The sequence below is a fragment of the Pseudonaja textilis genome, chromosome 1 (assembly GCF_049901715.1).
Source record: "Pseudonaja textilis isolate UNSWEBS1 chromosome 1, rPseTex1.2, whole genome shotgun sequence".
Classification (NCBI taxonomy): Eukaryota; Metazoa; Chordata; class Lepidosauria; order Squamata; family Elapidae; genus Pseudonaja; species Pseudonaja textilis.
Window position 1 is genome coordinate 263,252,817 of NC_141990.1, and position 16,007 is coordinate 263,268,823.

General features: G+C 39.7%; 1 protein-coding gene across 4 annotated transcripts in view; it reads right to left on the minus strand.

Moving 5' to 3' along the window:
- Nucleotides 1-558: 558 nt before the first annotated feature.
- Nucleotides 559-16,007, minus strand: part of CHRM4 (cholinergic receptor muscarinic 4) — a 43,397-nt gene continuing 27,948 nt past the window's right edge. For 3 of the 4 annotated variants that reach the window (XM_087921441.1, XM_087921443.1, XM_087921442.1), the window contains 2 exons: nucleotides 6,113-6,179; nucleotides 559-3,722 (listed from right to left, as the gene is read on the minus strand). In XM_087921441.1, coding sequence (XP_087777567.1) covers nucleotides 2,272-3,722; nucleotides 6,113-6,149 — 1,488 coding nt within the window. In that variant the 5' untranslated portion in view covers nucleotides 6,150-6,179 and the 3' untranslated portion in view covers nucleotides 559-2,271. The remainder of the gene's footprint in view (nucleotides 3,723-6,112; nucleotides 6,180-16,007) is intronic. The other variant, XM_087921440.1, reaches the window with a different exon arrangement.

A 16,007-nucleotide genomic window follows, 5' to 3' on the forward strand; every position in this document is an offset into this window, starting at 1 on the left:
CTCCTTAACCACAATTTAACTTATAGCCCAGATTCCAATGAGGTGCTAGGCCTGTCAAATTGCCTTAGTTTATTGCAAGAATACAGCTATGTGACAGTGCCCTCTTAATTTCCTATTTGGTCATTCTAGTTCCAAAGTGGTATTTTAGGATAAGCTAATTCTGAGCAAGTAATTTTTAACTTTCTTAATCAATAACTATTTCTTATTCTAGATTACTGTAACTTTATTTTACATGTTATATAGTTCTACAACTTGACTAAATTTACGAAAGATCTATTACATCATCCTAACGGTTATTTAAAATATTCTAAATTGGAAGTTTTCCAATTTGGTCCCCTTGGAATACATTGAATTGGCTGGGAATTCTGGCTAATAGATCCAGATGTCACTAGATCAGGGAATACTCCCTGGTTCATCTTGAGGTTTTTCACAAGACCTTTTAAGTCACAAAATCTTGAGTTTCAAGTTTAATCCCTAATATCTTGAACAATTCTCTGTGGAGGAGAAGAATGTTTGCAACTCGTTGAAAAAAAGGTTGACTCGAAGGTGTGCTATATATATAGTTCAATTATTTTATTTGTTTAAGTGTTTCCCACTGTAGTTGTAACAAATAAATTAATAAATTAATTTTTAAAAAACACTGCAAGGCATTTTGGACAACATTATGCAAATTATGTGAAAGGCAGTGGCAGCCTAGCTGCCTCTACAGCCACATGAAGCAGGAGCCTTTGGCCAGATGTAAGGGCATCTCTTAAACTGAGAGCCCTTAGCCATGAAATAGAGAGGTCTATAACCATGGTCACTCTAACCCAGGAAACATTGGATCACTGATTATACTCTGCTCTAATATGTTCCTGAGGGTGCCAGAGACATCGAGCAAAACGTGGAATTAATTGGTCTACACAGAACATGAGTATTCTGGGATTTAGGCTGCATATGTACACTGGAACCCACATGCTGAGGGATCTATGACAACACTGACTAGAAGGAAGGCAATGCTCATTTACAAAGCTCATGAGTATCTTCTTAGTATGCCCTCAAATTCATAATGCAGAAACAAGTGGGGCAGCCACTCATTGTTTTTCTCCACCACAGCCTGGTTCAGAACCTACTATCAAAATTTTAAAAAAATTAAGTACATAAAAAGAAGTGATACTTAAGCAAATATGTGTGGAGCAAGGGGGACTTGGTATGCATGGTGACATAATTTTAAAAGGAACAAAAACGAAGGGCTTCAAAGACTCTCTTAGAAAGACTTGCCAGTGTAGATATCTTCTTCCACCATCATGGTTGCTTTATTTGCTGTTCTCCTTGGAGCTGCTGTCGAGCATTCACTGCTTCAAGGACACCATGCTTACCTTGGAGATTAAGAACTTTAGACAACTTTGACACATGACCCAAAATGTTGTAGAACCGACTTTGAGTATCCATGCGGTATCCTTGTTTTTTTTTTTCAAAACGATATGAGGTGGCATTCAACCCATCCTGAAAGAAGTCAGTTTGGCCCAACAGCCTGCCATGGAGAAATGGAGTTGAGGCAGATTTGGTAAGGTCCTTGAGAAGCCTATGAAGGGGACACGTCTATCCAGCAGCTGCTATATTCCCTGAGAGGAACAAGTCCCTTGTACCTGGGACACTGGAAATTCAACTAGACAAAATCCTAGAGCCTACAAATAGAAATTGATACAGCTTGATGACTGGTGCTGAAACAATATATATTTGTTTCCATTTCACTGTTTAATTAATTAACCCTGTTGTCCCTTGCTGTTCTTTCTGTCTCATAGTTGCACACAAGTGTAAAGCCGACAATGCATCCAAGGAAACAAGGATCTTTTTTGTTGCATTTCTTTCTAATGTACCACTGAGCCACCAATAGAGGCATCCTAGTTTAGTCAGACAGAAATTAGAAGATCAAAAAAGTTTACAGTATTTCAAGAACAGCAAGGCAAAAGAGCACGGTCTGTTACGTCTGTCTGGTGATACTGTGAGGCTTCACCACATCTTAATCCCTAGCTTCCTTCTTCTTCTTCTTTGTGTTCTGAAGAAGCACAGTCAAGAGGATCATCTGGGTGGAAGATCTGCCTATTTCTTGATGAATATTCAAGAGCCAAGTATGTTGAAATTGTATGTTTTCACTAATTCTGATTCTGCATTTGGTGAAAGGCTCCATCTAGTAATGAATGGTGTGACTAAGAATAATAGATTTATTTGGTTGGAGAATAACACATCTCCACATATGACCTCATTGCTGAGCACTTCCCCAAATCCAGCTTACCTTGCAGTACCAATGTTCCTGTACTGACACATAAGAAGATGCTTAAAAGTTTTCTTGAAGGTAGCATTACAAAGGGCATAACAAGCTGGGTTGATGGTGCTGTTGACATAGCACAACCAGTACCCAATGGACCAGACTGTTTCAGGAACACAATAATTGCAGAAAGTATTAATGAGGACCATCACGTTGTAAGGTGTCCATGTCAAAATGAAAGCCAACAAGATGGCAAAAATGGTTCTGGTGACTTTCTTCTCTCGAGCTGCCATTTGTCGCTTCTTCCTGACCTGACTCCTGGCAATGCTGGCAAATTTCCTGGCAACATTAGCTGGACGGCTGTTTGATAAGGTGATTGGGGTGGAATTGGTTTCTTTGTCTGCGACAATCTCAATGGCAGTGACACATTCAGTCCCAGTTTGTTTAGTGACTATCTTAATTTTGGACCACTTAGAGGCAGGGTTGATCCGAGGATGGGCAGGGCTCTCGCCGGTATCAGCTGGTACAATCTCCAGCCCCTGTTTCTCTTTATTCGTCTGGGTGATGCTTACCGTGCTGGATTCATTAGAGGTTTCTTTCTCCTCTTGGTGGCCAGTAGTTTCAGATGGTTGCAAGGGCTGCTCTTCTACTTTCCCGTTTTTTGCTTCCTCCTTCACCTCCACCACTTTTTTGGGAGTATTGTTGTTATTCTGTTTGACCAGAGGGCTTTTCAGAAAGCTGAGGGGCTTAGTCCGCTTCTCTTTCTTGCTTTCTGGTTTGTGCCTTCTCACACGGCTCCGGCTGGCCAATGAGATGTGGATGTACAACACAGTCATGATAACCACTGGGAGGTAGAAAGCAGCAATGGCTGTGCCAAAGGTTACAGCCGGGTTGGAGAGGAACTGAATGTAGCACTCTCCTTCTGGTACTGTCCTCTCTCCGACAATGAACTGCCAAAACAATATGGCAGGTGCCCAGAGGATAAAGGATGATATCCAAGCAACTGCAATCATCAGTCCTGCCATTTTGGTTGTCCGCCTAGCTGGGTAGGTCAGTGGTTTGGTAACGCAGAAATAGCGGTCAAAACTGATGATGAGTAAGTTCATGACAGAGGCATTACTCACTACATAGTCCAGTGCCAGCCAGAGGTCACATACTACAGCCCCAAGTGGCCAATAGCCCTTGACTATATACACGGTGTACAGATTCATTGAGAAGATGCCAATTATCAAGTCAGCACAGGCCAAGCTAAAGAGGAAATAGTTGTTGACAGTCTGAAGTTGGCGGTTCACTTTGATGGATAGCATGACCAAGATATTTCCAACCACAGTGACAAGACTAAGTGACCCAGTTACAGTAGCTATGAAAATCATTTCCACGATTTTATACTTAGTGTTTTCCTCGGTGAAATTGGCTTTGGTGAAGTTGGCCATTCTTAACAGGTGAGGCCGAGAAGACAAGTTATATGTGAAGTCTGCAGAAAGGGAGGGAAAGAAGGAAAAAGACATTGGAGATATATTATACATCTGCAACACTCAAACAATAGAGCAAGCTTTGACAACTCAGTTGGGACCGGGAAGACTTCTCACTGAGCTGTGATGCTCAAGGGGTACCAAATTTAGTTCCTTTATGTCAGCTATTTTAAAATTTAGTTAGCTAGATGGGATAAATTTAGTCCATATGTTTTTACTTCCTGAGATCTACAGGCTCTAAAACTTTCAATTAAGACTGCAAATATCACTTCTGTCACTTTTTTTGGATTCTGTCCACCCAACTCTCTATTCAGAATTAATATGAGTTATTTTAACCATAAAATGTTTGGCCAGACAATTAGAACTTATATCAATGGAGTTTGGCAGCAAGAAGGGATTGAAACATACTAATGAGTACATCAAGCTAACTATCTACAAATACAGTGAGGACTGAAAAGTATTCCCACAGAGCTACCTTTACCACCATAAATTAAAAAAGCTCTAATTTAAGCTCTATACATTATTCTCATGCACCTATTCACTCCCTTCATCCCCCAAAGCGCCTCAAAGAATAAAGGAATAGTCTAACATTGATAAGCAATGAGAACCTGCTCAATCTATCTAGTACCCTAGTCATTTTCATATTCCAGACAAGCCATTTAATAGACCTACCCTCCTGATATCTAAGAAATCCCTCCAAATGCTGTCTGGAATTTCTCCAAATCCATCAAAATCTGGGGTAGGCCATTGTAATTGGCACTTCCTATCTGCAAGAATTAGTGTCTCCAGTTAACCTTACAGAGAGGATGAAATGTCCATAACAAGTCAACTGCTCTAAAATAAAAGCCAGGTAGATGGTCAGCTACCTGGGCAAATCCATGGTTATTATTATGGACATGAATTCTGAAGCCATCTCATAACTGCCCAACACTAACACTCTGTGTAAATCTACTGCAATGTGATCAAACAACTCATATCTGGCCTCCTGAAGAAAAATGATCTTGCAAAGGCCAGAGCCTCACGATAAACAATGTTCAGGCTGTCTTCCTTACTCTGAAAACAGGATTGATGACTGTATGAAATCTGACTGGATAGACATCTTATTCAGCCAGGTCTCAATAGCACACACCAGATCTGATCCCTTATCTCCAATAAGATTAAATTTATTACAAATATACCTAGCATTCAGAACTGTTAATCAGAAACAAGGATACTCAGTGATCTGGATGCCTTGTTCATAAGTTGAGATAGGGGGCTGGAATTAGAGATTGGTACCACCAATCTCTAGTTGCCATCAAAACCTGCCAGCCTCCTCCACAGAAGGTACTTAGAGCAAGAGCCTCTTAAAGTAGCCCCTCCTTTTCTTTCAACTTCAAAAAAATTAAGACTGTTCAGCTAATTAGGCTTTGAGCTCATACATACTTGGGGAAATGTCTTGTGGAAGCCTGCCCTCTGCGGGTTCATTCTGGTATTAACCACTATAGTTAGATAATAGGGATCTCTATCAAGATTTTATTTTCTTCAGTTGAGTTTTATTTATTTTTAAGTCTAGAAAGAAAATGGCACAGTACATTCCCCAAGTTACTCGCTATTTGCCAATGGTGTATTGCTCAGTTAACCTATTAAACAGTGTTTCTACAGATAACAGAAAATTTACAAATGTATTAAACTATGGAACAAGATGGAGCTGTAGACCAGATAGGTACAAAGTCACTGCAGGTTTTAATATTTCCATCAATGTAATTTGCGGCAGAAGGCTCTCTTTAAGCCTCGGATGGCTTAAGAAGGTAAACACTTATCTCACATGTGTGAGTGTGCACACGCACAAGCAAATACAGACACCAACACCTATAATTGGTCTGAGGCAACTGCCTAGTTCCATGCCTAAGAATAGCTGCTATTTCTAGGTCATCTTAGCAGACTTAGACCCCCAATTATCTTATCTAGCCCCAGCCAAGTTCTTCAGTTTTTAACAGGATGATAAATTCCTTGCCTGCTAAAGAATCAATGCTTCGTTTTCATAATAGCCAGGATATTTCCAGAAGAGACTTTATGGTGCAATCATCTTGCCTCATGCACATAACTTTAAGAGAAGCTTGGATAATAATGTTTATATTCCTATTGTCTTTTTCCCACTTGCTTCCGTTGGGTTTCCTTCCAAAGAAGATGTATTACGGGGATGTTTTTTAAAGTATATTTTAATTGCTAGAGCTAGGTCTGTCAGAAAGAACATAGTTTTCATCATCCTAACATTCTTGGAGTGTCCTCTGAGCTTCAGACGTAGAGTGGGGACTTACAGTCCAGCAGATTTCCCAGCCTCTTTAAAAAAAAAAAGCTTTGAAGGCTAATGGAGAGACAATCAGATATTACATTCCTTTCTCCAAGTTAATACCTCTTCCTGCTGCTTTGCAAAAAGGAATCCAATGCATCCTATAATTCCAGGGACCATAGATATATTCCTATGAGACAATAAAAGGAGAGAACAATATATGCAACTTGGACAGAAAAAGCAAAACATAAGTATGACTAATGGAACTTGGCTCATTAATATATATTTAGCTTTAGAGTTAAATTGACTTCACATGGAAGTAATTTCTTTTCTTCAAAGGGCATGGAGTAAATAAAAGTATTAGGATAAAACCAATCAAGAAAAATAGACACAAAATTTGTTATTCAGTCAATTAATATAGGAACTTTCTCTTTTTCCTTCTTTTTATCATATGAAAGTGATCTAGTATACATTGGATTCCTGTTATGACTCCATTCAGTGACATAACTTTGTATAGTAACGTATCAGGAGAAAAAAGTTTAGAAATACTGAACTTTTCATAATTTTTTCCCATGGTGTTCCATAATCATTCCAAGTTTCTATGAATTAGAGCAGGGCTCTCCAAGCTCTGGACTGACATTGGGCCATGGGTTGCCAGCAACTGGGCCATGCACTCAAGTGAAGCCCCATCGGTGGATGCTGGCAGCATGCAAAACCACAGCTCCTCCAGTCCATAGAAAAACCTTTCTCAACTAAACCGGTTCCTGGTGTCCATAAAGTTGGGGGTTGCTGAATTAGAACATTTCAGAGGAATTTTTGTCCCTCATGAACAAAAGGCTCATGCAGAAAAATGCACTTTCTCAACATTTCTCATAACTGAATGAATAACCGAGAGTACTGTATCCAGTTTTGGTCACCACATTATAAAAAAGATGTTGAGACTCTAGAAAAAGTACAGAGAAGAGCAACCAGGATGATAAGGGGACTGGAGATTAAAACATATGAAGAACAGTTACAGGAACTGGGCTTGGCTAGTCTAGTGAAGAGAAGGACCAGGGGAGACATGATAGCAGTCTTCCAATATTTGAGGGGCTGCCACAGAGAGGAGGGGAGTCAAGCTATTTTCTAAAGCGCCTGTAGGCCAGACAAGGAATAATGGATGGAAACTGAACAAGGAGAGATTCAACCTGGAAATAAGGAGAAACTTTCTGACAGTGAGAACAATCAACCAATGGAACAGCTTGCCCTCGAAAGTTTTGGGAGCGCCATCACTTGAGACTTTCAAGAAGAGATTAGACTCCCATTTATCAGAAATTGTGTAGGGTCTCCCGCTTGGCCAGCGGGGTTGGATTAGATGACCTATAAGGTCCCTTCCAACTCTGATTATCTGTTTTCTGTTTTGATTCAGAGGTTTTGTCTGTAATGACGAATCCATGATTTGTATCATCACTCCCATCAAAAATAAACATAAACCAACCCTTGATGAAGATTGAAAGTCAGTTGGTCCTTTTGATTTAGTACATTTCACATCCTTTGAGTAGATCTCAAATCTTGATGATTTCATCAACATATCCATGCATTTTTCTTGACATCATCATGTTTGCTGTTAACGTTCCTTTCTACAAGCTATACTGAAGTAAAAACAAATAATTAAACACCAAATTTATCCCAAACACCAAATAATATGCTTGTTGCAACTGAGAGAAAATCACAGATAAAGGCACTAAGGCTTCAAACTTTTGTGAAAGAGGAAATCCTACTGAATCCAATGTAACTTCTATAAAGCAAGCATTACTAGGTTTGTACTGTACAAATAAGAATTCTAATGAGCAAGTTAAGTAATTTCCATTCTCTCCACTCCTCTTTCACTTGCATTTCTTTCACTGATACTTTTTACTCAGATGGTGAAAATGATTTTTTTTCCTAGCAATCTTATTCATCTTTGTAATAATCCTGTGGCAAAACCAGGTTTATTTGGACAGCAGTAGCATACATTTGTTTTAAGTTTATTTGGGGGACTACATAAATAAATGAACTATATTTTCTTCTCAGTTCTTTTCTTGAGATACAAATATGTGCAGTTGGCAGGGAGCATTTATGCATCTATTTATTTGTCAAATGTATCAATTTAACAATCAATATTTTGTTATATTTTGTGTCTTAATTATTTACAGGACCAGTAGATTGGAAAAATGATTATTTGTTTAAACAAAAGCAGTGTATACATAGATTTGTGTGTATGTGTGTGTGTGTGTTTCTGTTTAGAAGTGTATCCTAAGTGGTTAGTTATGGAATGATTGTGACAAATATTACCAGCATTTCCTTCTCCCCTTCCCTCTCCTCTCTTCTTCCTCTTCTTTATTTCTTTGTCTGCAAATGGTCAATGGCCTTATTTCTCTTCAATTTCTTCTATGTTTTGCTTAATTTCTTATGAGGAAGTGGTCAGTTAACCATTTATTTGCTTCAATTGAAGACAAACAAGCAACCCTTTGATTATAACTCCCCGCCCCTCCCATTTACTGCAATCCAATTTCCTTGTCTTTAGCTCCAGGACTGTAGAGAAATTGCAGATCCAATGTTATAATGTCTGGACAGGGGTTCACGGGCCTGGCAACCAATGGGAGCAATAATAAACAAAAATGGCATTTAGATTTGCTCCTGTCCTGCCTGCCAAAAATGTGTCTGCGAATGCTCTTAGAGACATATTTTGATTAGCAGGCTGGAACAAGTGTAATTTCTGCCTTTGTCCACCCACCTTATCACTGCCTGTTAATCTAGAGAGATATTTTGCTCTAAGCCTCAGAATAATAATATCAACCTCTATATTTCTGGAAGATAAGAGCCAGCTATTTTTCTCTCTCTTTCACTTGAGGCCCTTTCTGTCCACCAAGTGTTTGTAGTACAACCAAAACAAACTCAATAGATCAACATCCCCAAAAGAGGAATTGAGTTAAAGTATCTAAAAAGGAAGGGATCCCAGGGGCTCCTTGAAGTCCTGTCCTCTTCTTTTAATCCTGTTCTTCCTGTCATTCCCAGGGAGAGCAATGCTTGCAGCCTCCCAGCCAGAGCTTTGTTTGCACTCTGCCCTGGAGTCATGTGGCTGGTGTCCCATCTCCGTCTCAACCATCTGATACCTGCACAAAAGGGAAAGATGGCAAAAGATCCACCTGGACTTCTGTGCTTCACTGTACCTACATATTCTCTCCTCCACCTTCCTTATACAAACCTTACTACTGTAGTTTAGGCAGCAGGCACCTACAGCTTGCCAGTAAGATGTACTTTTCCAGAAGTTCATTTTGAACTTCATGGACTGTACTGGGCAAGTCTAATGATCCCATTAGTAATTGAAACTTTTTTGGCACATTTTGGGAATATCTAATACTGTAAGGATATAAAAGGAGAAGGGGAGTGGGGGAGATGGAGAGAAGGAGGGAGGGGGAGAGAGTGTGTTCTCCTATTACTTGGCAGTCTGAATTCTGTGAGTAAAAAAGATGGAATTTCATCTGATTCTTCTTTTCCTTCCAAACACTATTGAACAGTCTGATTTCAAATGATAGCCACTGCAAAGACCAAAGGTCTGAATTTTGAACAGGAAGGTGTAAAGGAGCAGACACACTAAATCCCTCTAGACTAAATAGGATATTTTCTGAATTCCAAAATGGAGTCTGAAACAAGGAGAGGCTTAAACATATTCCCTGAGTAGCAAATTAAGGGCAGCATCTAAAACCAAAGGCTAACTAGAGGCATCTGCCCAGAAAGAATTATCTTAAAAGGAGGGGGAGAAAAAGAACAAGCAGAAATGACGATAGACAGAACATGCAGATACGAGAATGACATGAATTAGATAAACCAATAATTTTTCTGAGCCATATGAATGTTATGCCTTCCCAGAGGAGATCAGCTTTTGATCTGGGATTATTAAATCAAGACTTTGGGAGAAGAACAGAGCCTGGGTTGTTGGGACTGTCTCCTTCCCAGACAGTAAGAGAAGTTGATGTGATTATTTCTTTTTCAGTGGCATAGAACAGAACCTCTGGTATTTATCCAAAGGAGCTGGCTCATTAGTCTTTAAACCTACAAGCGCCTCCTCCTCCTCTTAACCTCAGATCACATCTACCATGCTTCTTACTGAGAGAGAAGAGGTGGAATGATGTCATGAAAAAAATGGTTTTCAGGAAAAATCAATGTTGTTGTACACAAATCTGACAGAATGCACACTGTGATGATCCGGGGTGTGGCACAAAGGCCACACAGTCAGATAATCAGTAGGAGTCCCTTTATTAGCTCCAACTTTGCCCCAGTGTCATGGCTACCTTCTGGCTGGAGAAAAACTCTCCCAGGAACAGCCTTTGGCTACAGAGAATCAAGTCCAAAATGTGGTCAACAAAAACTGTAACTATAAGTCCAATCAAGGAAAATAAGGTAATTAGTCTGGCAGGGCAAGAGGAAGAATTCCAGATGTGAAGGCATGGCAATATCTCAACATGGCAGATAACCAAAGTCAACACAAGATAAACTCACGTCTGCTCCCAGCAGCTGCTGCACTCAGCATGCATCTCTTTTAAATTCTCTTCCCAGCTGTAGCTAATGAAGGGAATCAGGGCCCTTTCCTTCTCCATAAGCCACACAACCCACGTTGCTCTCTTCTCCGATCCTCCCTGCGTGCCCTAGGATGAAGAGCGGGTAGGCCTGGGTCTTCCTCTGAACTCCCTCTCCCTTGTTCTACCTCTTCCCTGCTCTGCCCAGACGGACTTTGCCCTTCCTCAGTTTCCTCCACAGCCAATGGAGCCACACTCCCACTTCCTGTCAGCTGTTCATCTTCCTCCTCAGATTCAGACTCTGACGGGGCATCAACAGCCCTAACCTGAGCTAGAAACTTGCATGATGGGTTTCTCAAGCAACCATCTGAGACAAGTATAATAAATAGTAGTGCTTTCTTTGAGACCAAAATAATATGGAATATTATTCAGATCAGGAATATTCTTTTTAGTGAAGACTCAAGGTAACTTGCATATGAGGCATATTGAGGAAGGCATAGTGATGCCCTCCAAGTCTTGCTGTCCTGCCCCATCATAGTCATGGTGTGGGAGAGTTCCTGTGAGGGATGAGTGAAAAATGCCAGTGTGTGTGCTAGGAACATATATTGTCAGCAGAATCCCCCCAGAGTCTGAGGGTCATCCCAGCTGTTGAGCTAAAGTAAACATACACCTGTATTGAGCAGCAATGACATAGGGAAATGTTGTAGACTAGAGGATGGTCACTTTAATGACAATGGCAAAGGCATCCATTCATAGCGCACAGGAGAAAGCAATGATAAATCACTCCTGTACTTTTACCAAGAAAACACCCATAGATAGAAAATATAAAATGACTGACAGTATAGTGCCAAGTGATGGATGACACTCAACACGCTACTGGGAAAATTCACAGGAGTGGTGACTATAGCTATGAAATAAAGAGATGTAAGTAATTTGGGATAAAGAAAACAACAGAGTTGGGCAAAATAAATATCCTTCCAACAAAGATACCTCTTTTCATTTTCTTCAGTTGTAAGATATGGCTCTCAAAGCTGGAGAAAATGGTTGTAAATACTTTGGAATACAAGAAGAATGAATCATTTAGTACTAGATGAAGTGAAACCAGGCAGCTCACTGGAAACGCTAATAATGAAGCTAAAACGTAAATTTTTAGAGACCTAATGAAAACGCAAGACTCTTTGGAGAAGACCTGGACAGAGAAAGAAGCTGATAGGTGACAAGCTGCCTGGATACTCCCAGTAATACACAAGCTTGTAAGAATTCAGGATGCAATGACTGACAGACAATCCAGGTACAAATTATATATTTTCATCACAAAAAATTGGAAGTGACCAAATGATTGAATAAAAACAAGAATTCTCTTTCTAGAGCTTATCTAAAGGTATTAATTTTATATCACTGAGTACCCAAAACACTCTTGTTCCACTTTCCTCTCTGATGTTATTTTCTACCATGTCGAACACAGTAATAATCTGCACTAGTGAAGGTGTTACCAGAAATGAAGTATTCAGAACGTTCACAGTCAGCTGTCAGTCAATGAACAGATGCACAGAATCCTATGCATAGAAAAGAAATAGGTTTCTTTGCCAGTCTATTAATATGCTCTATTGTGAAGGTCAGGAATTTAATGATTAAGGAACTCTTACTGAGTAATAGTAAGAGCCAGAGGTGGTATTCAGCAGGTTCTGACCAGTTCTGGAGAACTGGTAACAGAAATTTTGAGTAGTCCGGAATACGACCTCTGACTGGCCTAGCCCCCATCTGTTCTCTGCCTCCCAAGTCCCAGCTGATTGGCTGGGTCTTCTTTGGTTGCCCTGCACAGGAGAACGGAGCTGGAAAGCAGGCTAGTGGGGGCGGGAAGGGAATGGGGGTTTTACAGTAACCTTCCCCCAAGAGTGGGGTGGGAATGTTTACAGTATCCTTCCCCTGCTATGCCCACCAAGCCATGCCCACAGATCCAGTAGTAAAAAAAATTGAATCCCACGACTGGTAATCCCACCACTGGTAAGAAAATTTGGTGTAGTAGTTAAGCCATCAGGCTAGAAACTGGGAGACAGTGAGTTCTAGTCCCACTTTAGACACAAAGTCAGCTGTGTGACTTTGGGCCAGTCACCAATCTCAGCCCTAGGAAGGAGGCCATGGCAAAACCACTTCTGAAAAACCTTGCCAAAAAGGTGCTGGAACTTGTCCAGGCAATCTCTGAAAATCAGACATGATTGAAAGGAAGTAAGAAAATATTAAGAGTGTTGTTTTTATTTTGTTTTTGCCCAAACTACTAGCTTGTTTTAAGCTGCTTACTGAATAGGACACCCTGCTGTTATCGTGGAAGAAAATATATTACAATGCAAGAGAACTAGTGAACTTTATTTTATACGTGAGGTTCTGCACACCCTGTTTCTTTTAAATCAGGCTACCTCTCTGAGCAGAAAATGGGTATATAGAGTAACAACTCTTACTCATAAGCTGAATAGATTTGCAGATTGGCTAGATAACTCAGTAGGGTAGATTTAGTGATGCATTCCTAAAAACGGTCTATGTATTTTTTTAGTAGCTAGAAGCTAAATGGAAATCAATCAAACCATCAAAATGATCCATTATTTTTTGATAAGATGCTTTTATCTCTTTATGTCTATATGTTCACTGTATGTATGTTCATGTGTGTGTATTTCTGGCCAGGAATCTAAGCAGTTATAACTTAATGTTCCTTAACTTCCCACTGATTACCATCTGGCTATCTACAAGCATATTGACATACAGCTGTGCTCAAATCATGGGATCTGATAAACTTAAATTTCACTGTACGGAAATATTACTATAGATCACATCTACAGCAGGTGTTCATGATTGATCTCAATGTTGATTAGACATGTAAAACCAAATAGTAATAACAAAATTAAACCACAGAATAATACTGCCAGGTGAGACCTTAAGCCAGGAAACAGCTTGCACAAGGTAGAGGCTTTCTTCATTTCCTGGAGCAGGAAATGGCAGTAATAAAGAAATACAAAGGAAGACAGTAGTAGTCTTCCATCACACATGAGCTTTCATGGCTCATTTTGGGGGCATTTGGTCCAATTGTGACTTAATTGTGAATTCAGCAAGGATTTTCAGAACAGAGAAATAGACACTTGGAGAGCATTTGCACATGGCTAGCTTTTATTCCACCTTCACCAGAAACCTGGGCATCAAAACAATTAGTATCCCATAATTAAGATCCTGAAAACCAGAGGTTAAAGTTGCATGGCAAATGCTCATACACCAGAGGTGGTATTCATCAGGTTCTGATCAGTTCTGGAGAACTGGTAATGGAAATTTTGTGTAGTTCGGAGAACCGGCAAATCCCACCTCTGACTGGCCCCGTCCTCATCTATTCTCTCACCTCCCAAGTCCCAGCTGATTGGCTGAGTCTTCTTTGGTTGCCCTGCACAGGAGAATGGAGCTGGAAAGCAGGTTAGTGGAGTGGGGAGGGAATGGGGATTTTGCAGTAACCTTCCCCTGCCATGCCCACCAAGCCACGTCCACAGAACTGGTAGTAAAAAAATTTGAATCTTACCACTGTCGTACATCCTTGGGAAATGAGTTTAAGGAATGACTCTGAGCAGCTTCTGCTGGAAAGAGAAAAGGCCCCTGCCTACCACAATGCTGCCAGCATAGGGTTGGCCCTTTCACTAAAGACCATGAAAAAACAAAATAGGTAGCAGGTCCCTATTATACATATACATATGTATGTATATATGTACACACACACATATATAAAATAATATCTTTACTGGAAGAAAAATTTACATAAAGATTTTTAAAAAAACCACAACTTAGACAGAAAAATGGGGGTAAAAAACCCAAAAGAATAAAAGAAAAAGCAGCAAAGACAAACAAGAAAGAAAAGGTACCTAAAGAAGCAACTTCCAATCTTTGAGTGGTTATGGACGTGATAATTACTTTCTCCACCCTCCCAAATTACATATTTTCATTCCCTTCTTCCCATAAACAACCATTTTTAAACAGTGAATCCTGAAATCGCCAGTTAATTTTTAACTCATTTTCAGCAATAAGTTTATAAAGGGTTCCGGGTTTTTTTTAATACCTGTTCCCTCCTTAATGAAACAAATCAATTTAGCCATTTCCGGAAGCACTGCCATCTTTACAGTCCATTCCTCCATTCTGGGAATTTTTGTATTCTTCCATTTTTCTGCATATAATAACCTCATTGCAGTTCCCATATTAAAAAAACCAATTTTTTGTGAGTCTTTTCTACTTGACTATCTTGTTTTCATCTGTATATTAACTCTCTGCATTGCCATATTCATTTGTGTCCATTTTTTTTAACTTTCTCACAAGTCCACCATGAATATTTCCCTTTGTGTTTTTCACATTTCTGGAGGTCCCTGTGCTTTAAAGAACAGAGGCCTGTGGATTTCACTGTGCCGAGTAAACTCAAGTTCTACACATTGAAAGTACCAGCTACAAATTCCAAACCAGCCTGTTTCTATAGGAACTGCTTCTGATTATGTCACTTTTTTCTTGCGAATAGAAGAAATATTTCTTTGGCTGTACAAATCAACAGCCACTAAGTGGCACACTTGATTCTGAAAAGTAACGTGGGAAAAAGAGCTTCTGTAACTGTGATAACAGTAAATGGTGTTGATAGGTCAATAGTATTACATCTAATTGATCAGGAATGGTGCTACCAAGGCAATGGTAACCTGTTGAAATAGCTTTGATCTTGTTATCAAGCAGGGATCCTCTTCAGCTGAATAATAATTGATAAGTGATGGTTTAGAAAAAGGCACTTTCTTTCCACAGAGAATTCCTGAGTCTATGTGAACCTCTAATGTATGGAATTAAAAGTGGTAGTCTGGGTCCAGAAGTTTCCTGTAGATGCCTACTAATATTAGGTAAGCAACATTACAACTATAATCTGTTATTTCCTGCATATGTTCTCTATTAATCTATCATAATTACCAATATTAATGATTAGTATTTGTGTATTTTCAAAAAATGATAGCTGGCAAAGAGATTAATAGTAAAAGCCAATTTTTTTTAAAAAAAAATCACAAATAAAAACACGTTTAAGGTGGTGTGATGGCCTACAGTGAAGAGGCAGGAAGGAGAGAGAGCTTCAAGGAGAGGGGGAGACAAAAGACAACATAGCCTGGAGTTAGGTTGAAGAAAGAGGAAAATATTGAGGGTAGCTATGCCCTGAGTATCCTATGTTAGGGTTAGTGTAGTATAGATTTAATCTGGCAAGATTCTGTCTATATGGAATGAGCAAATAAAGAGCTGGCCTTTGGCTCTGTTGTTCTATGCTGTTCTTGAGCTGGGCTTGGGAAGGATATTTGCACAAATATCTAGGGTGTCAATTTCAACCTTTCCTGAGCCAGCTGGATTTAGCAACAGCTACCACTATGTCTCTAATATTTCAGTGTGATTTGTGCAACTACATTAGAATTGAAAACATCTGAAAATTGCCATTGGTGCAA